At 38.6% G+C, this 22607-nt stretch overlaps 2 protein-coding genes across 2 annotated transcripts in view; one reads left to right on the top strand and one right to left on the bottom strand.

Moving 5' to 3' along the window:
- Positions 1–37: 37 nt before the first annotated feature.
- Positions 38–22607, top strand: part of PANK1 (pantothenate kinase 1) — a 104666-nt gene continuing 82096 nt past the window's right edge. Inside the window, exons 1-2 of the mRNA XM_064488200.1 lie at positions 38–742; positions 12662–12809. The gene's annotated coding sequence lies outside the window, so the exon portion shown is untranslated. The remainder of the gene's footprint in view (positions 743–12661; positions 12810–22607) is intronic.
- The window catches only part of LOC105102841 (proteasome subunit alpha type-1-like), a 33860-nt gene continuing 25369 nt past the window's right edge, over positions 14117–22607 (bottom strand). The window contains 2 exon segments of the mRNA XM_064488596.1: positions 14117–14868; positions 14870–15277. Coding sequence (XP_064344666.1) covers positions 14419–14868; positions 14870–15277 — 858 coding nt within the window. The 3' untranslated portion in view covers positions 14117–14418.

Genomic DNA, 22607 nt, shown 5'->3' with positions numbered 1-22607 from the left:
CGGAATGCCGGGCGACCAATGGGCGGAGGAGGACGGTGGGCGGAGCTTCCCGCGGGGCTCCACACGCCCGGCAGGGTAGGACCCTGCCTCGCGACTACGGTGGGGACCATCCTCTGCCGGATGGGACGCCGATCTCGGATTCCGTCCTGGAGACAATAAAGGTGTGGCGAAGGTCCCGAGGTGAGGCCGGTGCCACTACACTTAGCCCCGCGAGTCCCCTAGGAACCGGTCGAGAAATGGCCTTGTCCCTGCAGGCCGGAACGGGCTCCGCATCCGGAGAGTCAGAACGAGCGCTGCCCGCACTCGGAGGGTCACTTCCTTCGCTGCATGATCCTGCCTGTCGTCCACAGTGGCCCTCCTGAAAGAAGTAAATTTTTCTCAGAATAAATTTTCATAAGCATTTTTGGTTTTGGGATTTTTTTTTTTTGCCTTCCTGAAAATATAAAGCAGCTACTGCTGTGAAGCGCTGTACTGTGACAATCTATCTTCCATGCAGAGGCAAGGTGTTTGCAATGCCCAAAATGTAAGTGCCAGTACATCTCTTCTTCTTTTAAAGTGGTCCTCTTCTTTTGAATGTAGTGTTATTACATTCAAATGACAAGTATTTAGACCGTCTCTTCCTGCTGTACTTCGTTTTAAAGAAAAGTAACTGCTAATGTTAATGGAGCGTTTACCCTGTGCCAGTCAAGATCTAAGCATTTAAAATGGATCGTCCCACTGATCCTGAGAACAACCTTTTCAGGTAGGTCCTATTATTATACCCTTTTTATAGATTCTGAGGAAACTGAGTTCGTATGTTTAAGTAATTTGCTGAAAGGCATATGGCTATTAATGGAGGTGGAATTTTAAACTCTCAGCTGAATGATTTCAAGATCCTGCCTCTCACATGTGGTCTCACTTTCAACTATTTTAATAGTTTGTAGAATAGTAACTGGTTTGAAACTTACTGTCTTCCCTTCCTTATTTTATATTTATATCTCCCATTAACCTCCCCCTTCCCAATCTAACTTCCCACTGTCTCCTCATTCAGTTTCCCTTCTTCCCCTACAAAATAGTCATATTTGAGGTGCACCAGTTTGGAGTAGAGAAGAGAATGAGAGACCAGGAGTAAAAATGAACAGAGAAAGTAGGTGTGAAAGGGAAGAAAGGAGGAAAGGTAAAATAAAAACTGTGTTTTACTGTCCAGCTGGAACTCAAGTCCTTAGGGTCCTCTGTGTCAAATTCTCCATTGCTCCTCCAGACAAGTCTACGGCTAAATCTGCACTTCCGGCCATACCTGGTAATGCCTTTATTGCTTTTACTAGCTGTTACTCATTTCCAGCTTTTGAGCCCCCCAGGTGCTACATTTAAATACTTATTGAAAACCTGCTATGTGCCAAACAGTAGGCCAGGAGTTAGTGAAACAGTGGAGAAGAGTGAGCAAAACAGACACTCACCCTAAAGGAGCTTGTATTCTAATAACTGGGAACAAAATTACAAATGCAAATAATTGAGAAATTACTGAGTGATTTGAAGGAAATGGTTCTTAGAGCTGTAAGACTATGTCACGGGAACCTGAGCAAATAATGTTTAATCTGGGTCTCCAAGGGTCTTCAGGCAGTAACTAGGTTTAAAAAAAAGAGAGAAATAAGCACTCCAGGTGTAGGGAACATAATACCAGGCACAGGGGAAGGATAAATACAAAATCCAGTAGGTTCTCTGCCTTATTTTATTCTAGGTCCCAGAAACATTCTGCATAGTTTAATGTTTCATACACACAGTTGTTTCCGCCTTGAAACACTCTTCATTTGGCGTCTGAGTCAACAAAATGTCACTCTCTTGTTGTTTACTCTTAACTTCACTGGCCACCCAGCTTAGTCTCCTTTTTCTGTCTCAAAATTATGGGAATCCTCAGAACCTGATCCTGAGCCTGCTTTTCTCTCCTCTACAGTCTTCTTCTTGGCAACCTCATCAACACCCTTGGATTTAATTATCTTTATCCTGGTGACTCCTAAGTTCCTTATCCTCCCCAAACCTCTCCTCTGAGCTCCAACCAGATGCAAATATCTCATTATCCTCTTAACATTTCCACTTGGATGTGTAACAGATATCTCTAACTTAACATATTCAATATGGGACCTTGATTTTTCATTCCAAAACCCAAATTCTCTCCTCCTCAATCTGTCTCAGTAAATGACACCACTGTGTATCTACCCAGTTATTCAAGACAAAGAATCATCTTTGAGTCCTTTTACCTCACCATGCTCATCCAGTTCATAAACAAATTTATTTGTTGTACTTTTGTGTTGTAAGTGAAATAAATATTCCTTTCCCTTTTCGTAGCCCAGACAACAGCCTACCAACTGGTCTTCCTGCTTCAGGTCCTGAACCCTCCATTCTTTATAGAGCAGCCCAGCCAATCTCAAAATGGAAATGATTATGTCAGTTCCTGGCTTAAAGCCCTTCAGTGACTTTTTGGAATAAAACGTATTTATATTGTTAAGTGAAGGAAAAAGGTGTAAAAGAATACACTAACTTTTGTGTAAGAAAGAGAAATGGGTCTACAAACTTAGGTATATATTACCACATTCACATTTTTGGCTTATTTTTGAAGCTAGAAATTCAGAAACTATAAATGAGAAAATTAATTGAAAATGGTTATTATCTATAGGGCATGGGAATGTTTTGCAAGGATTAGTGATGGGAGTGTGGCTTCTCTGAGTACCTTTTTTGTTAAATAGAGTTTTGCTTTTTTTAAAAATTAAATCTTAACCAATGGAAATAAAAACAAGCCCTAAAATATAACACAAAGAAAGAAATGAACTTACCTGTATTATCAGATTGCTAGCATAGCCACACAAAGAAAAAGAACTTGTTCAATTAATTTGGGCACAGTACTCTGTATACTGGAGTTAGCAAGTGGAGGATATGATATAGGAGCAAAAAGAAATGCCAAAAAAATCAATAACTTGGCTTAGGAGATTTGATATTGGAAGGGGTATTGGTGTAGTAATTTTGAAACTATTATTCACGTGTTATAGGACAAAGCAAATGAGTAAATGTATTCATGTTGTTTGGTACCAGGGTTCTCACTGTGGGAGAAAGGAAATAACAAATATGGAATGATAGAAAATAAGGAAGAACCCCATGACATTGGTAGTAGAATGAAGTTGTGATTTTTTAAAAAAATCTTAATTGTGTCCATTGAGAGGGTCTGGAGGCCTGGAAGCCCTGACCGCCCTGTAACAATCAGCACCCCCAGGACCAAGCCACTCAAATGGTTTCTAAATACCATTTATCACTAAAAGGAACCAGATCTCTTTGGAGAGAAGGCTGATTCCAGATCTGAAGCAGGGAAATTGCAGAGTGAGCCCAGAATGAATAGGAAGCAAAGAAGTCTGTAAAGATTAATGGGGTCCTTTGAAAAGGACAGTGGACCTGGCCTACAGGGGCTCCCACTGACCGTGTTTGGAAAAATTTGAGCATCAGAAAGAATAATGATGGTAACAGATTAAAGCAGATCTAATTTTTTTAAGTTCTCTTCATGGTAGGGGGTGGGGAATAGAGGAAAAAGGACTTAAGAGTGAACAGTTTTTCTTTACACCAGAATGTCAGTTAATGAGTACAAAAGGAATAATAAATTAAAAATCCCCATTTTGCAACTCCCAATGTAAAGACTGACATAGATAAAGCTTATTAATGAATGCTAAAATGATGGATAAAAGATTCTAAACCATTGGCTAAATGGTCTTTGAGGAGCAGGATATTGACACTATCGCAAAGAATCACCCTAAAGATCAATTCTTTTTTTTTTAACATTTTTTATTGATTTATAATCATTTTACAATGTTGTGTCAAATTCCAGTGTTCAGCACAATTTTTCAGTTATTCATGGACATATACACACTCATTGTCACATTTTTTTCTCTGTGAGTTATCATAACATTTTGTGTATATTTCCCTGTGCTATACAGTGTAGTCTATTCTACAATTTTGAAATCCCAGTCTATCCCTTCCCACCCTCCACCCCCCTGGTAACCACAAGTCTGTATTCTCTGTCTGTGAGTCTATTTCTGTCCTTTATTTTTGTTTGTTTGTTTGTTTTTGTTTTTGTTTTTTAGATTCCACATATGAGCGATCTCATATGGTATTTTTCTTTCTCTTTCTGGCTTACTTCACTTAGAATGACATTCTCCAGGAGCATCCATGTTGCTGCAAATGGCATTATGTTGTCGGTTTTTATGGCTGAGTAATATTCCATTGTATAAATATACCACCTCTTCTTTATCCAGTCACCTGTTGATGGACATTTAGGCTGTTTCCATGTTTTGGCTATTGTAAATAGTGCTGCTATGAACATTGGGGTGCAGGTGTCATCCTGAAGTAGATTTCCTTCTGGATACAAGCCCAGGAGTGGGATTCCTGGGTCATATGGTAAGTCTATTCCTAGTCTTTTGAGGAATCTCCACACTGTTTTCCATAGTGGCTGCACCAAACCGCATTCCCACCAGCAGTGTAGGAGGGTTCCCCTTTCTCCACAGCCTCTCCAGCATTTGTCATTTGTGGATTTTTGAATGACGGCCATTCTGACTGGTGTGAGGTGATACCTCGTAGTTTTGATTTGCATTTCTCTGATAATTAGTGATATTGAGCATTTTTTCATGTGCTTTTTGATCATTTGTATGTCTTCCTTGGAGAATTGCTTGTTTAGGTCTTCTGCCCATTTTTGGATTGGGTTGTTTATTTTTTTCTTATTGAGTCGTATGAGCTGCTTATATATTCTGGAGATCAAGCCTTTGTTGGTTTCACTTGCAAAAATTTTCTCCCATTCCGTAGGTTTTCTTCTTGTTTTATTTCTGGTTTCCTTTGCTGTGCAGAAGCTTGTAAGTTTCATTAGGTCCCATTTGTTTATTCTTGCTTTTATTTCTTATAGGAGAAAATTTTTGACATGTATGTCAGATAATGTTTTGCCTATGTTTTCCTCTAGGAGTTTTATTGTATCTTGTCTTATGTTTAAGTCTTTAATCCATTTTGAGTTGATTTTTGTATATGGTGTAAGGGAGTGTTCTAGCTTCATTGTTTTACATGCTGCTGTCCAGTTTTCCCAACACCATTTGCTGAAGAGACTGTCTTTATTCCAATGTATATTCTTGCCTCCTTTGTCAAAGATGAGTTGACCAAAAGTTTGTGGGTTCATTTCTGGGCTCTCTATTCTGTTCCATTGGTCTATATGTCTGTTTTGGTACCAATACCATGCTGTCTTGATGACTGTAGCTCTATAGTATTGTCTGAAGTCTGGGAGAGTTATTCCTCCAGCCTCTTTCTTTCTCTTCAGTAATGCTTTGGCAATTCTAGGTCTTTGATGGTTCCATATGAATTTTATTATGATTTGTTCTAGTTCTGTGAAATATGTCCTGGGTAATTGGATAGGGATTGCATTAAATCTGTAGATTGCCTTGGGCAGTGTGACCATTTTAACAATATTGATTCTTCCAATCCAAGAGCATGGAATATCTTTCCATTTTTTAAAGTCTTCTTTAATTTCCTTCATCAATGGTTTATAGTTTTCTGTGTATAATTCTTTCACCTCCTTGGTTAGATTTATTCCCAGATATTTTATTACTTTGGATGCTATTTTAAAGGGGATTGTTTCTTTACTTTCTTCTTCTGTTGATTTATCGTTAGTGTAAAGAAATGCAACTGATTTTTGAACGTTAATTTTGTAACCTGCTACCTTGCTGAATTCTTCAATCAGCTCTAGTAGCTTTTGTGTGGACCTTTTAGGGTTTTCTATATATAGTAACATGTCATCAGCATATAATGACACTTTTACCTCTTCTTTTCCAATTTGGTTCCCTTTTATTTCTTTCTCTTGCCTGACTGCTGTGGCTAGGACTTCCAGGACTATGTTGAATAGGAGTGGTGATAGTGGGCATCCTTGTCTTGTCCCAGATTTTAGTGGGAAGCTTTTGAGTTTTTCACCGTTGAGTACTATGCTGGCTGTAGGTTTGTCATATATAGCTTTTATTATGTTGAGATATGTTCCCTCTATACCCACTTTGGCGAGAGTTTTTATCATAAATGGGTGTTGAATTTTATCAAATGCTTTTTCTGCATCGATTGAGATGATCATGTGGTTTTTGTCCTTTCTCTTGTTGATGTGATGTATTACACTGATTGATTTGCGTATGTTGAACCAGCCTTGTGTCCCTGGGATGAACCCCACTTGGTCATGATGTATAATCTTTTTTATGTGTTGTTGGATTCTATTTGCTAAAATTTTGCTGAGGATTTTGGTGTCTATGTTCATCATTGATATTGGCCTATAATTCTCTTTTTTTGTAGTGTCTTTGCCTGGTTTTGGTATCAGGGTGATGGTGGCTTCATAGAATGAGTTTGGGAGTAATCCCTCCTTTTCAATCGTCTGGAAGAGTTTGAGAAGGACTGGTATGAGTTCTTCTTTGTATGTTTGGTAGAATTCCCCGGTGAAGCCGTCCGGTCCTGGACTTTTATTTGTAGGGAGGTTTTTAATTGCTATTTCTATTTCCTTTCTAGTGATCGGATTGTTCAAGTGTTCAGATTCTTCTTGATTCAGTTTTGGTGGACAGTATGTTTCCAGAAACTTGTCCATCTCCTCTAGGTTATCCAGTTTGGTTCCATATAGTTTTTCATAATATTCTCCTTTGATATTCTGTATTTCTATTTTGTTTGTTGTAATTTCTCCATTTTCCTTTCTTATTTTGCTAATTTGTGCTCTCTCTTTTTTCTTCTTTGTGAGTTTGGCCAGAGGTTTGTCGATTTTATTTACTTTTTCAAAAAACCAGCTTTTGGTTTGGTTGATTTTTTCTATAGTCTTGTTAATCTGTATTGTATTTAATTCCTCTCTGATCTTTATTATTTCCTTCCTTCTGCTGTTTTTTGGGGCTTTTTGTTCTTCTTTTTCTAATTCATTCAGGTGGTGGGTTAAATTGTTTATTTGAGATTGTTCTTCTTTTTTGAGGAAGGCCTGTATCGCTATAAACTTCCCTCTTAGCACTGCCTTTGCTGTGTCCCATAGGTTTTGAGTGGTTGTGCTTTCATTCTCATTTGTCTCAAGGTATTTTTTAATTTCAGCTTTGATTTCCTCATTGATCCATTGTTTTTTCAATAACATATTGTTTAATCTCCATGCTTTCCTTTTTTTCTCCTTTGTTTCTCTGTTGTTGATTTCCAGTTTCATGGCATTGTGGTCAGTAAAGATGCTTGAGATAATTTCTATCTTCTTAAAATTGTTGAGGTTTCTTTTGTGCCCAAGTACATGATCGATCCTGGAAAATGTTCCATGTGCACTTGAAAAGAATGTATATCCTATTTTTGGGGGGTGTAATGCTCTGAAAATATCCACCAAATCTAGCTTTTCTATTGTAGTATTTAATTTCTCTGTTGCCTTGTTTATTTTCTGTCTGGAAGATCTGTCTAGTGATGTTAATGCAGTGTTAAAATCTCCAACTATGATTGTATTCCCATCAATATCCCCCTTTATCTCTGTTAGTAATTCTTGTATGTACTTAGGTGCTCCTATATTGGGTGCATATATATTAACGAGTGTAATATCCTCATCATATATCACTCCTTTAATCATTATAAAATGTCCTTCTTTATCTTTCTTTAAGGCCTTTGTTTTAAAGTCTATTTTGTCTGAAATGAGTACTGCAACACCTGCTTTTTTGGCTTTTCCATTTGCATGGAATATCCTTTTCCATCCTTTCACTCTCAATCTATATGTGTCCTTCTCCCTAAAGTGGGTCTCTTGTATGCATCATATTGAAGGTTCTTGCTTTATTATCCAGTCTGCCACTCTGTGTCTTTTGACTGGAGCATTTAGTCCATTAACATTTACAGTAATTAATGATAGATGTGTGTTTATTGCCATTTTGAACTTATCTTTGCAGTTGAATTGGTATATCCTCTTTGTTCCTTTCTTCTTCCTTTTGTGGTTTGGTAATTTTCCTTTGTATTATCATGGATTTTATTTAATTTTTGTGACTCCTTTGTAAATTTTTGGCTTGTGGTTACCCTTTTTTGTAAATCTATCAACCCATTACTATAACTGTTTTTATTAAACTGATAGTAACATGATCTCAAACCCATCCTACTGTTAAAAAAAATTTAAAAAGAAAGAAAAAAATATTCTATATTTCCCTGCCTCCCTCTCCCACTCTCAGTGATTTGTATGTCTTCTTTTATAATTTCATGTTTACTTTATTTGTAATTCATGAGTTATGACCTTTCCAGTTGTGTGTTTCTCATTTCTGTAGCATCCTGCTGCTTTTCTATTTAGAATAGCCCTTTCAATATTTTTTAGCATGGGTTTAGTGTTGCTAAACTCCTGCAGCTTTTTTTTTTTTGTCTGTGAAACTCTTTATTTCTCCTTCTATCCTCAAGGATAGCCTTGCTGGATAAAGGATCCTAGGCTGCATCTTTTTTTCATTCAGGGCTTTGAATATATCTTGCCACTCCCTTCTGGCCTGTAGTGTTTGTGTAGAGAAATCAGCTGAGAGCCTCATGGGGGTTCCCTTGTGACTTACTCTTTGCTTTTCTCTTGCTGCCTTTAGAATCATTTCTTTATCCTTGACTCTGGCCATCTTGATTATGATATGTCTTGGTGTGGGTCTATTTGGGTTCTTCCTGTTTGGGACCCTCTGAGCTTCCTGTACTTGGATATCTGATTCCTTCTTTAAGTTTGGGAAGTTTTCAGTCATGATTTCTTCAAAAACCTTTTCAATCCCCTTTGATCTTTCTTCTCCTTCTGGGACCCCTATTATGCGAAGATTGGGACGCTTTATATTATCCCATAGGTCCTTTATGCTATTTTCATTATTTTTTATTTGCTTCTCTTGTAGTTCTTCTGAATGGGTGCTTTCTATTGCCCTGTCTTCTAGATCACTAATTCGTTCCTCTGCATTATCTAGTCGGCTTTGCACAGCTATTAGAACATTCCTCATCTCTGTCAATGAGTTTACCCATTCTACTTGGCTCTTCTTTATAGCTTCAATTTCATTTTGACATATTTTATATCTCTAAACACTATCTCTTTTAATTCCTTCAGCAATTCGATCACTCCTTTTTTGAAATCTTGATCTAGTAGGCTATCGATGTCTATTTCGTTGATCTTTCTTTTAGGGGATTTCTCTTGTTCTTTTAATTGGGAGAAGTTTTTCTGCTTCTTCATCTTGCTCATACCTCTTTGGCACTGTGGTTTTTGGAGTATCAGTTGTTTATTTTGGTCCTTAAGGATTTTATCTATCTGATGCCTATTTAGGAATAGAACTTAGGAAAAAAAGAAAAAAAATAAGAGAGAGAGAGAAAGAATTTTAAAAGAAGGGAGAAAGAGGGTTTGAAAACAGTGTATAATGAATAATAGAAGAGTGAGTTGAAGCAGAGTATTAATCGGGTTGAGACGTCCTTTTAAAACCTTTACAAAAAAGGGGGGGGGGGAGATGAATAGATGTATTTGAAACCTGTGTCTAATCAATAGCAGGACATCAAAACCCAAGAGAAATAGAAATGAATTAAGAAGTAAAGATTAAGAGAGTAATAGAAAATAGAACAGGTAAAAACAGATTTAAAAAAAAGGGGGGGGGGGTTGTCGGTGTTCTCCTGGAGTCTGTGTGCTTTTAATGTGAAGTCTTTCTGTCTTCGTCCTGTTTTGGAAGCTCAGCTTGCTGTTTTCAGAGGCCCTCCGTTGGCGCCCTCCTCTGTGCTGCTCCCAGCACCTGTCGGCAAGCAGATCGCGCCTCCTCCTAACACTGGGTCAGGTGCAGCTCTCTGCTGTGGGGGGGGGGGGGGGGGGTCGCTGCCCCTCCGGATGCCGCAGTCAGATGTTGCAGACTGGCCAGGTAGGAGGGCGGGTCGTGCCCCCTCCCAGCACCTCGGTCAGGGGCTGTGTTCCTGCCCGAAAGGCGGGGGGCCGCTCTCGCTCTACCTGCGCTGCCGCCGGTAGCTCCGCTGCTCTGTGCGGCTGCGCGCTCCGCCCTAGTCGGCGCTCCGCAGGTGGGCTCGGGGAAGACCGAGGGACAGCCCTGTCCCTGCTTGGAGCCAGAACCCAGCTCCTTGTTTGTCTTTGTGGAGCAAGTTCTCTGAGGGACCAGGATGGAAGGATCCTATCTGCCACGGGCTGCAGGCCAGTCTCAGTCTGGCCTTTGAGGCTGCTAAGCCCTTCGGTGCGGATGCAGGTTTCGCCCCCGCCCCCGCCCCCGCCTGAGTGCTCATTGCGGAGGACATGGCGGCTGTGCCTGAGCCCCGCCTCTCTTCCCCCGAAAACTTTCCGCGGGTTTTCAGAGATGGGGGTGTGCACCCTTCCCCCGAGAGCACATCAACCTTGCTGTTTTATGGAGGGCCCAGGTTGTTTTGCCCTGTGCACCCACAGCCATGGCGCGCAGCCCCTTGCGTTCCCCCGGGGCTGCCTCCGTGCAGCCACTTCCGTCCTCCGCCCGGCTTGTGCAGCCCGGCCCTGCCCGCCGCTGCCGGCCCACGTCTCAGGCTGGGTGTCGGGGGGACGCTCTGTGCCCTTTTAACTTAGTTCTGTTAGTCAAGGGCTGCTCTGTACAGATCCGAGCCTCGGAGGCTCCCCCTCCATCCCGCTGGCCTCTCAGTTGGAGAGGGGAGACCCAGCGAGGGAGCGCCAGTCCTCCTTTGCCGCTCCCTCCCCGCGGGACCCCTCCCGCCCTGCTTTGCCTTTTCTTTCTTTTTTCCTTTCTCCTACCAGACTTTTGGCGTCTTTATCTTTTGAAGAGGGCGATGTTCTGTCGGAGTTCCACAGGTGCTCTGGTTGGCTGAGTGGGTCTGTAGATGTGGGTCTTGGTGTATTTGTGGGAGGGGGTGACCTGCGAGCGTCCTTCTACTCCGCCATCTTCTCCCGGAAGTACCTTAACTCTGTTTTTTTGGTGAGAGTAAGGTAGAGGCTTTCACCTATTTCTCTGCACCAGAGTTTGTGATCACTGAAGTTCAGTGGCTGATGGGATGGCATCTACACAGTCTGATTCCCAGTGTGGCCCTTCTTCCATTGCACCAAAGTGCCTCCAACGTGGCAAGCTTCACTGGATTCACTTGAGACTGGTTTTACTGTGTTTCCTAGGGCCCTGAGGGACATGTCCTCCAAGCGTCTCACAGCCCACACAGTAAGACGTTTGCCCAACTTGTTTTCTCAGAAACCAGGAGTCAGCAGCGTTCAGTTCCAGCTCCAGCTGGTTCAAGATCAATTCTTAATTAAGGGAAAAGGTAATTTTTAAAACATAGAGATTTATTTATTACACATACCTTCACCAAGTGAGGAAACTTAGTGTCACCAATAATGAAGCAATCTATCACCTGACACTGTTTCTGCCAGAAATGTTTAACCTGAATCTAATCACGAGGAAACAATCAAAAAAGGGGGGGGGGGGGCGTGGAGAATGTAGAGCATCTTACAAGACAACACACCTAGGCTCTTCAAAAATATCAGTGTTAGGGAAAAAGAAAATCAAAAGATGGAGGATTGCTTTAGTCAGGAGACAGATGTTGCTAAATGAAATTTATGAAACTTGTCTGGTTCATAGATCTTTAAAAGTAACTGCAAAAACCTTTTGTGGACAATTGAGGGAATTTAAATATGGACTACATAATAGATGATGCTGAATCAGTATTAAATTTTGGGCACGTGATAATGTGTGACTATGTAGAAGAATGTCTTTGCTTTTGGAAAATGTTTGCCTCAGTATTTAGCAGCAAAGTGTCAGTGTCTGCAACTATATACCTTCAAAAGATTTGGCAAAAAATTAAAAAAACAAAATACAAAGAACATTAAGGAGAACAAAAGAATTGAGAACAGAGAGACTAGAACAAAAAGCAAATGCCACACAAAGGTAACAATTTGTGGATCTAGATAAAAAGTTATAATGATGTACGTTGTGCCACTCTTTCAATTTCTAAAAATAGCTTTGAGATTTTCTAAAATAAAAGGAAAAGGGAAAAAAAAAAGTCCAGTTCTTTACAGTGGCCAACCAAACCCTATAGATCAGGCACCAGCCAACCATACTCCTCTCTTAACTTGACTTTGTGCAGTAAGTTGATCTGCCCTGGGTACCTCAAACACACTGGGCTCTTTCCAGCATATATGAAACTTTGCATGCTTCCCTTTCACCTGAATTCTCTCCTGCCCATTTATCATGTGGCTCACTTCTCTTCCACCTTTAGATGTCATCTCTTATATTACCATCTTAGAGAGGCTTTCTGTTCACCTTATCTCAATGGCCATCTTTTTAATTTGCAGGCTTAATTCTATTTTTATACTTATTATAACCAGCAGTTGTTATATTTTTATAACAATCATCATATGTCTGGTTTTTGTTGTCATTGTCGCTATTCTCCCACCTCCTGAAAGTTAAGTTCTCTGAGTACAAGAACTGTGTTTCCCTGGGTCGCTGATGTAGCCTTGATGATTCTGCAAATACATGGTGATCAGACAAATAATTGTTGAACAATGAATGAAGGTTGTTGTGGCTGGGGTGGAGATGGTGGAGAGGGATGGGCCAGGGCCAGATCCTACAGGACTTAGTCAGCTAAGTTACTGATTTGGATCCTTATTCTAAGAACAATGAGAAACCAATGGGCTGTTTTAAGCATGAGCACAATACAATACAATTTGCCTTTCTGTTTTAAAAAGGTTAACCTGGAGTGGAAGAATGGAGGCTGCCAAGGAGGATGCCGTTGAACCAGATAGCAGGCTCTTGCAGACATCCCATCAAGAGGTGATGCTAATGTGGACTTGGGAGATGGCAGAGCAGTCGTGGAAAACTGGACGGACTTCAGAGGTAATTTTTCCTACATTTTCCATTTCAGTACCAGTAACTGGGCTTTCCCTTAGAAACATAGAACCAACTTGACTGGGAGATGCTTAAGATTTAGTCCCCATCCCAAAGAATTCCATCTGTCCCCTTGAAGTGAACATTAGCATAAGATGAAAAAATTGTTAAGTTATGTCAAACTCATTTCCTGCCCTGGTCACAGCCTCTACTGATAGTAATAGCTAACTTTCTATGTGTCAGATACTATTCTAAGCATTTTATACTTACTCAGTCCGAATAATAACCCTGTGAAGTATTTTGTTACTAGTATCCCACATTTAACAAAGGAGACAACCTGAGACATGGCACTGTTAAAGAATAGTAAAGACATCTACTACATGGAGGTTGTGGGTTTAATTTGGGTGATACTTGTAAAGTACTTATTAAAGTGCCTGGCACATGTTAAGTAATAACTTCTTGTATAAATAGTAAACAAAGGAATTGGAATCTGGGTGGTTTGGCTCTAGAGTCTGCAATTGACCACTGCCTCTTACACCCCTGGGATTCTATTAAAAGCAGACTGAGTGCCTAGCTCCTGCTACAAAGCCAATCGCAAGACTAACATGGTTTTTCAGTCCGCGAACTGAGTATGTATTGATTTCAAAGGTTTGAATAATGGGTTTAACAAACATTTATCAAGCACCCACTCTGCAACAGATATCTCTACCCTTAAGCCTTCGGTCTAAAGCAAGCCTTACTCAATCTGTGATTTCAAGAATTAATCCCTAATTCCTTAAGATACTTGTATGTAAGGCATTAATTTCTCTCCTATGCCTCTGGAATGATGTTATTTCTATACCATCCTGAGAAAATAGTCACACATACAAATCATTTTTTATGTCCTGTGGTTTATATGAGGAAATCTATATGATAGAAGTGTACAAGGAGTATCAGGAGCAGAGCTAGCACAGCTTATGAGTAACAGCTCTGAGGTCAGGTTTGAGTTGAATATAAGCTTAGCCACTTACAGGAAGTGACTCTAGCGAGGATATTTAACTTCTTAAAGTTTCATGAAGTTGTAAGGATTAAAATAGTATGGGTGAGTTATTTAGGTACAGTCCTGACACATAGTATGTTTCATCATGGTTGTTATTTTTATTGTCTGCTAATTAAATCACTAGGATGCAAGCTCATGAGTGTGTCTGTCTAGGTCCACTATAGCCCTGACACCTAGAAGAGTGTCTTGCATATAACAGCCATTGAATAAATATCTTCTTATTTAATAAAAGGCATCTACCAAGGAATATTTCTTTCCTTTTTTTTTTTTTGCAGGTAGAACAATTTTATTTCACAGTTATCTTTAAAACCACAAAGACACTATGTTCTCCATATAAAAACATTAGTACAGATAGCTATACTTTCTAGAAAATGATTATATAGACCCTCTTAAAGAAAAATGCACCCCATTGTATGGTTTCAGTAAAGTTGCTTGGAAAAACCTCACTTCTGGACTGATTCCTAAAACATACCATTCCACCATTCTGCATCTTTTGGTTCAAAGTATAAATTATTGTCCTCAGTATGTGTTCCTGCATTCATACATGTTTGATAATCCACATACAGACTGGTCTATCATTTAATGTTCCATTGGTTCATCAGCCTTTTCTGCAGGTTCATCAGCAGGTTGAGCAGGCTGTGCCTTTCTCTGGGGTCTTTCTTCAAGACCTTCCAGGAACGGAGACACATCATCATCATCATAAATCATAAACTCTAAGTCTTTACCAGCAGTTCCAATGGAAACATTCTTTGTAGTTAGGTCCTGTCCTGCAGGAAGTGTCTCCCGTAAGGCACGCAGACCATGCTTAACCAGGTCATTCAAATTGCACTCCATAAACTCTGACATATGTCTCTCCAAGTAAGTACGAGCTGATTGAGAACAGGCTCCAATAGACATAGCTCTGCAGTCAAAATAGTTAAAAGACGGACAGGTTTGGAAAATGTAAGGGCCCATATCACCATAACCAGCAATAAGCAGCCCAGCACCATATGGTCTCCAGCCATATCGTTGCGTCGGTATCTGGGTTTTTGCTTCCAATTAGAGATACAAGACGAGACACAGGAAGAGGTCTGTCAAGTACAAATCTGGAATCCAGACACTCCTGGCACATAAAATTACATAAAAGTCTAGCATCAGCAGTAAGTCCAGCAATTGAGATACCAATATGGTTATCAACATGGAGAATTTTTTTCTGATGAACTACAATTTCTGACTGTGCTCTCTTCAATGCAACCAGCACTGCATGAGTTTTTGACTTCAGACCAACTGTGGTTGAACCTTGTTTGACAGCTTCCATTGCATATTCGATTTGATGAATCCTGCCCTGAGGGCTCCAAACAGTAACATCATTGTCATACTGGTTGCAAACATGGTTCCCGCAGGAGCCTGGCTGAGGCCTCCTGTGAACCTGCGGATCAAGGAGCGGGATCAAGGAGCGCTTGGATTATTTCTTAAAGTGGCATGTAGGTTCAAATGAATGAATGGAATTTGCCATTGAATTGCAGAGGAAGGCCATTCCAGGCAATGAAAACATATGAGGCAATGAGGAAAAAAGACAAGATGGCGGGCAGGGTACAGCACAGTGGTAAGAGTATGAGGTCCTGCAGGTATGAGGTCTTAGGTTCAAACCCTAGTACCTCCATTAAAAAAAAAAAAAAAGTAAATAAACCTGATTACTTCCCCCGCAATTTTTTTTTCATTTTTCAGTTTTATTAGGTAGAATTGTTACAATTTGACTGCACATATACAATGTATTGCATGTAAATACATATATACAATATGCTGCAAATTTTTTTTAAATTTACATATATGTACTGTTCATTGTTTCTAAGAATGTTTAAAGCTTTAGCTTTTTAAACTTACATAGTTATCAAAGGAATAAAGACAACCACAAAATAAGAATTAATTCAAAAAGATACATACAATGCACTATTAATAATTATTTATAATTGCCAAGATATGGAAGCATCATAAGTGCACATCAATAGATGAATGGATAAAGAAGATGCAGCATATATACGTAATGGAATACGACTCACCCATAAGAAAGAAAAATACTTTACCATTTGCAGCCCTTCATTCACTTTTTTTTCCCACTTCGAAAACCAGAATTTTATAACTGGCATAAACATTTCCATTGCATCAAAAAGAACAAAATACCTAGAAACAAACTTAACCAAGGAGGTTACTTACACTCTGAAAACTGTAAAATATTGATGAAGGAAATTGAAGATGATACAAAGAAATGGAAAGATATCTTGTGTTTCTGGATTGGAAAAAGCAACACTATCAAAATGTACTACACAAAGCAATGTACAGATCCAATGCAATCTCTGTCAAAGTATTCACACCATTTTTCAGAGAACTAGAACAAATAATTCCAAAATTTATATGGAACCATAAAAGACCCCAAACTGCCAACACAATCTTTTATAGGTCTTATTTTTTTTCTCTTCCTTCTTTTTGTCTTTTCTTACGGTTTGATGAGTAGAGAAGTTATTTTAACGCTTGTTGTAAAGCTGGTTTGGTGATGCTGAATTCTTTTACCTTTTGTTTAGCTGTGAAGCTTTTGATTTCTCCATCAAATCTGAGTGAGAGCCTTGCTGGATAGAGTGTTCTTGGTTGTAGGTTTTTCCCTTTCATCACTTTTAATGTATCTTGCCACTCCCTTTTGGCCTGTAGAGTTTCTGCTAAAAAATCAACTGATAACCTTATAGGAATTCTCTTATATGTTATTTGTTGCTTTTCTCTTGCTAATTTTAATATTTTCTCCTTACCATTAATTTTTGTCAATTTGATGACTATGTGCCTTGGTATGTACCTCTTTGGGTTGATCCTGTGTGGGCTCTCTATGCTTCCTGGGCTTGGGTGACTGTTTCCTTTCCCAAATTGGGGAAGTTTTCGGTTATTACCAAAAAAAATTTTTTTAATTAAAAAAAAAAAAAGACTAGAGCACGCAGAAGTTTACAAAAACTCTAAGTATATGGCTCAGTAAGACTGTGTATAACTAAAGTGGACAATGACAGGAGATTGAAAAAAGTAGGCAGAGTCTAGATCATAAAGGACCCTGTATGACATGCTAAAAAAGAGTTAGAATTACTATATTCTATAAGGCATAGGAGGTTGTGCCCAGCAGGGTCATGGAGGAAGAAAAGCAGCAGAAAGGATTGTATCTGTAACATCTCAGTCTTATAGTATGGGAGTCAAGAGATGAAGAAAGAGGACATAGAAGTTTAAGTATGTTATTTATAGGTGCAAAGGTAACCAGTAGAGGCAGAAAAATAACCATAATTCTCTTGAGCTAAATCCTAATCTGTCATTGTAGGAACTAAATAATGTCTGTAATTGATACATGAAGAAATAGTATTAGGAGCAGTATATATTCAAAGATATGTATAGTAAATGCCAAAAGAATTAAAATCAAATTGTAAGAGTGATTGCCTCTGGGAAACAGGACCAGGACAGGGGGAGGGCAGGGGAAGCTTTGTATTATAAACTCTTTCTAAATTTTTAATAAACATTTCCTAACGTAATGTGTCAGAGAAACAACACATTCCTTTAAGCACTTACTGTGTGTCAAGTTGTAAGACCCCATCACCTCCTAGTGAAGGAATAGGTTTCCCTGTCTAGACTCTTCCAAGTGCTCCGGAAGTGCTGGAGCTTCTGTTTCTACTTCATGTTTGATGTCCTCTGGCGGTGAAGGATCTCACACTGTTTTGAAAAGTGTCCTATTGACAAGGGTGAAGTTGACAGAGAGCAGTTCATGTGGGAGCCTAGCGAAGACTGAGGGCACAGGTAGACATTCTTCACCTGGATAAGCTAAGAGGCCGAGTACAGGTGCTGTAATGACCTGACAGCGATGACAGTAGCACCTGTGGCTCTTCTACATGAAGTGGCATGCTGACTCCAATGGTAGGGATGGTCTGCAATCACCAGCCTCCCTTCCATCTACCTCTGTAGAGTGGGTCAGTAACCATCGCCTCACATGGGCTCCCTCCCCTACTTTGCCCTTTTTTGGAAGTCAATCAACTGAATATTAACTGTTTCTTTCTCTGTATCCCTGATCTATCAATCTCAGTTGTCCCCAGGCCAGCATAGATGGATCAATCTGATGGCTCATCCAGGTGAAGAATGTCCACCTCTGCCCTCAGGCTTCGCTGGGCTCCAACATGAACTGCTCTCTGTGAATTTCACCCTCTCTCAACAGGACACTCTTTTCAAAACAGTGTGAGATCCCTCACCACCAGAGGACATCAAAGATGAAGTAGAAACAGAAGCTCCAGTTTTGGCACTTGGAAGAGTCTAGACTGGGAAACCTATTCCTGGTTATGCATGCACGAGTATATGTATATACTTACATATGTATATTTTTTATGTGTATATATTTATACTGGAAAAATACTAGGGTCTTAAGACTAAATGAGATGGCATATAAGAAAGTGTACAGTATTAATTCATTTATACATCCAACTAATAAACTCTTTCATGGATGGAAGTGTGGGGCAAGAAAGAAAAAACATAGGACTAGCATTTCAAGCCCTTTTCTCACTGCAAATATGAAAAACTACAGCATTCTATTACCCAAATGGAAATATTTAAAACCAAAAATAGTATTTATGTGTCGTAACTTGCATTGTTTTGAAAATAGCCCAGGGCAGTGCTAGTGGACTTCATACATATTTTCTAACAGTTAGAGATTTTCTGGTGAACTTAACTATTCTGAAGAGTTCTATTTCTGATGAGCTATTTCACAATTCTAGCTACCTCAGAAGGAGGAAGTATGATCATCATGTCAATATGAACTTTTTATTTTGGATATTATTATCTTTATTATATGCTTTTCAGATTTCAATTACTAGTAAAATAATACTGTCATGACTAGTTTGATTGTTTTTGACTGAGGAAAACCAATGAATTACTGTAATTAATTGCCACATAATGAGACCAATTTTTGTAAATCCCACAAAAAATACCATCTTTGCTCTATGCCAACAGGGCCTTAGTGACATTGGGAGGGAGAAGGAAGAGAGGGAGGGAAGAAGAGAAGAAGGAAAATGAAAAAGAAGGGAAAAAAACAAGTGCACACTTAGATACTTTTTGTTTTCAGTTGTTTGAAGGAATATTTCTGAGTCTGTAGTCACAGAGATATAGAATATTAGAGATACCAGGGGGCCAGCAAATGATCTGGTTCAACTTTTGCATTTTATAGGGAAAAACCCAAGGCCTTGAAAAGTTAGATGGCATGCCCGAGCACTCATCATAGGTGAGTGGCAGAACCAGAATGTGAATACACAGAGCATAACCAGTTTTTAAAAAAGACACACACAAGGGAAATACCAAGTTACAAATTATTAGACTAGTATGATCTGATATTAGCAACTTTGAGACTTGCATACTTTTTTTTTTTAAATACATGAACTCTTCTTTAGCGGTCAGGAAATGAGCATTGTTTCTTTTTACTTTCCAAACTTCTTTGCATTCCATGTCCCCTAGTTTTTCACCCTAATGTAAGTTTTTTACCCCAGTTTAGAAGTGTTTGTGCTCAAAAAGCTTTCACTGGTCATCTTATTGTGTCTCAAACAAAAATACTTACATACATTTAAAATTTTTTAGTTCCCTCTAAGTTAAAAGAAGGCACTTCTATAGTTACAGTGATAATTATTATTAAAACAATATAAATATATTAAACATTTTTATAATTGCTAAATATCCAAGTAGAAAATTTTAAGAATGTACCTATTATTGGAATTAACGGGGATTTATTTTTCCATTAGTTCAGGTACTTGTGGAAGAATGTTAGTTATGTCTAAAATGGAACAGAGTACCACTTTTATTGCTGTTTTTCACAATAATAATAATATAAAAATAGAAAGAATTTAATTATGACAGTCTCACCCAATTCTTTGAACTTTTTTCAAATGAGATGTCAAAAATAACAGAGTAATTTGTTATCCAAAATTACTTTTAAAGATTTATCAGCTAACAATTTAATTAGGTCTTCATTTTAGTTTTGTTGAAAGCTATGAATTAGAAACCATCTGACTTATAAAGAGTTTTATTAAATAGACTTAAGTCTCAGTCTCTGAAGCTATACCAAAAAGAATTTATCACAGATTATCAAGTGACTATTAATTATATATTTTATTCTTCCACCCAGCAGTGCTTCATTTAAACCAATATAGTCAGTAAGAATTGGAGATACTAATTTCAACATCTGTGCTAGTACAATATTTTTGATAAACTTCTTTTATCGCATGTCAAAATCTTAAAGCTTTCATTTATTGCATGTATGGGAAAATGTTGCCATATGACCTAATTGACAAAGCCAGTTCTCATTCTCAGACTAGTCAGTCAGATAAGACTTGTTTTCTTTCCAAAAAAAAGTCTGATTTCATTTTTCAGGTCAGATGTGCTAATACTTCTTTTAAGGAATACTCTCCAAAACACTGAGAATAAGTTACAGAATCTGGATTGTACATTTCTAAAAGCAATCAAGATTAAAATGACATAGCTCTAATATAATTAATTTTACATTAGCTAAAACAAAACAATACATTTTTCATTACTTAGTTCACCATAATGCAATTTAGTATCATGCTTAAAGTAGAAGTTACTTATGAATCAAGACCTATGAGAGCACATACAATATTCTTTAGGAAATGTACACGTATATGGTTTGAACCCTGATACCAGATTTTTCTTACGTGCTTAATAAAAGATAAAGGTATATACTGTTTGTATTAATCAGAGTAATAAAACTAGCTGCTGAAAAAAAAGTCCACAGTGTTTTATTTCTCAATCATTTCATAGCCCCAGTCAGAGCAGGGTGACTCCTGGGCAGCTGTCTTCAAAACAGTGGCTTGGTTCCTTGTCTCTGGTAATCTGCAGTGTTGACCGCTGTGGCCCCAGCAGAAGGGAATGAGAGCTTGAACAAGGGTGCCAGGGGTATTTATAATTAGACCTGGCAAGTGGTGTTCATTATTTCTGCTCGTGTTCCTGTGGTAGGTACCCAGGCATGTGGCCCTAATCTGACTGCAGGGCAGAGTGGGAATGTGGTTTTCCTGCACACTCAGGAAGAAGAAACCCCGTTGGTGAGCATATAGCCAACCTCTGTCACAATAGCTTATAACTAATTGATCCAGCAGCTAGCAGATTCATATGTTGTTATTGGGAGATAATGAATAGTAGATAATTCAGAAGATGAAATAAAATGGGAATGAACTGTAATCAGAATGAGTATATCATGATCTGATTTGATAAAATAGGGTTTAACTCTTATTGGATGATATACAACTGATCTGAGAAAAATCTGGTAAAAATTTTATGTGTGTTAAGAAATGTATCTTTAAAAAGTTAGTATTCCTTAAAAGAAATTCCAGTTACACTAAAAAATAATCAGCATCATTACCACTACTGTTTAGGCAATTTGAAGGTGCTTTTCTTACTAGCTTACAAGTGCTAGGATGAGTATTTTTATAATTAATTATATAATCAATAATTATAATGAAAAGAATTGCTTTCCTTTAAAAAAGATTTTAAAGCTATCTTTGCATTGCTGTCATAGAATTTTCAAAAGCACTGCGTTCTTCTCCAAAAAGGGCAGAGGCACACTCTCCCCCGCCTCCCCCGCCTCCCTACTGCCCTTTCTGATTTAATTCAGAAGATCTCAACACTGGCCAGAATACCCTGATTCTAAAACAACATTTTGCCCTTAACAGAAATATGTATAAAAAAGACAAGCATTAGACATATTTTAAAATATGTTTTGATTAATTATTCAAGGAGGCTTCCTCAGTCATTTGAATTGTTCCTTTGTTGGGCAACCAGGAGATTTTTACTTCTTGTGTCAGTACACCATAAGCAGATTCCAGATACTTCAGGGTGTGCCTTTCTTGTATAAAATAGGAGAATGGACTATAGTGAAGGGAAAGATGGGAACACAGAATGTATGTTCAAGGCAAAGGAAAGAGTACATTTTAAGTTAGGGGGAAAAATAAATAGGGGCTTATAATCAAGCAAATGGGTCAATTTCAGGCTCTGTCACTTAGAATTCTGTGACACTGGGCAAGGTCAATGAACCTATCTGAGTCTGATGCTTCTTAAATGCCAGCTTCTCTTGGGTACAGAAGATACCCAATAAATGGTAGTTATTATTACAATCTAATAGGAAAGACCAATGTAGAGAAATAACGTGAGTGATCTAGCCCCACCTAATAAATATGATCTCTTTCTCTCCTAAGGGAGAGGATCCTCATTGGATTTTATACATTTCTCATATTTATTTACTAGATTTTAAGCTCTTCTGGGATTACAGGAACTTACTTTACTCATTTTTAAAAACCCCTCAAGGAGGGAGGGTATAGCTCAAGTGGCAGGGCGCATGCTTGGCATACTCAAGGTCTAGGTTTCAATCCCCAGTACCTCCATCAAAAAAATAATTAAGTAAACTAATTACCTCCCCCCCCCAAAAAAACACCTTAAATAAAGTCTTCTAAATAAATAAATTAAGTTAAAAAATAAAACCCTTCAGCCCTAAGGATTGTTCTGACACCTAATGGGAAAAGAAGGAAAGATTTGGGACTGACTCAACAATCTTCAGTCTTTTACAATAGTTCATAATAGATATTTGATGAATATGGGATGATAGGAATGAGGAAAAAAAGCTGGCCCTCCAAAAAGAACTCATAAAATAACACGTGATGTAGGGCCCAATCCACAAAAGCTTCAAAGTCATTCAAAATTCTAATGAATTCTTTCTCAGTTGAAGG

The sequence above is a fragment of the Camelus dromedarius genome, chromosome 8 (genome assembly GCF_036321535.1).
Source record: "Camelus dromedarius isolate mCamDro1 chromosome 8, mCamDro1.pat, whole genome shotgun sequence".
Lineage (NCBI taxonomy): Eukaryota > Metazoa > Chordata > Mammalia > Artiodactyla > Camelidae > Camelus > Camelus dromedarius.
The sequence above is the reverse complement of the archived record's forward strand: the minus strand, read 5'-3'. Positions and strand labels throughout refer to the sequence as shown.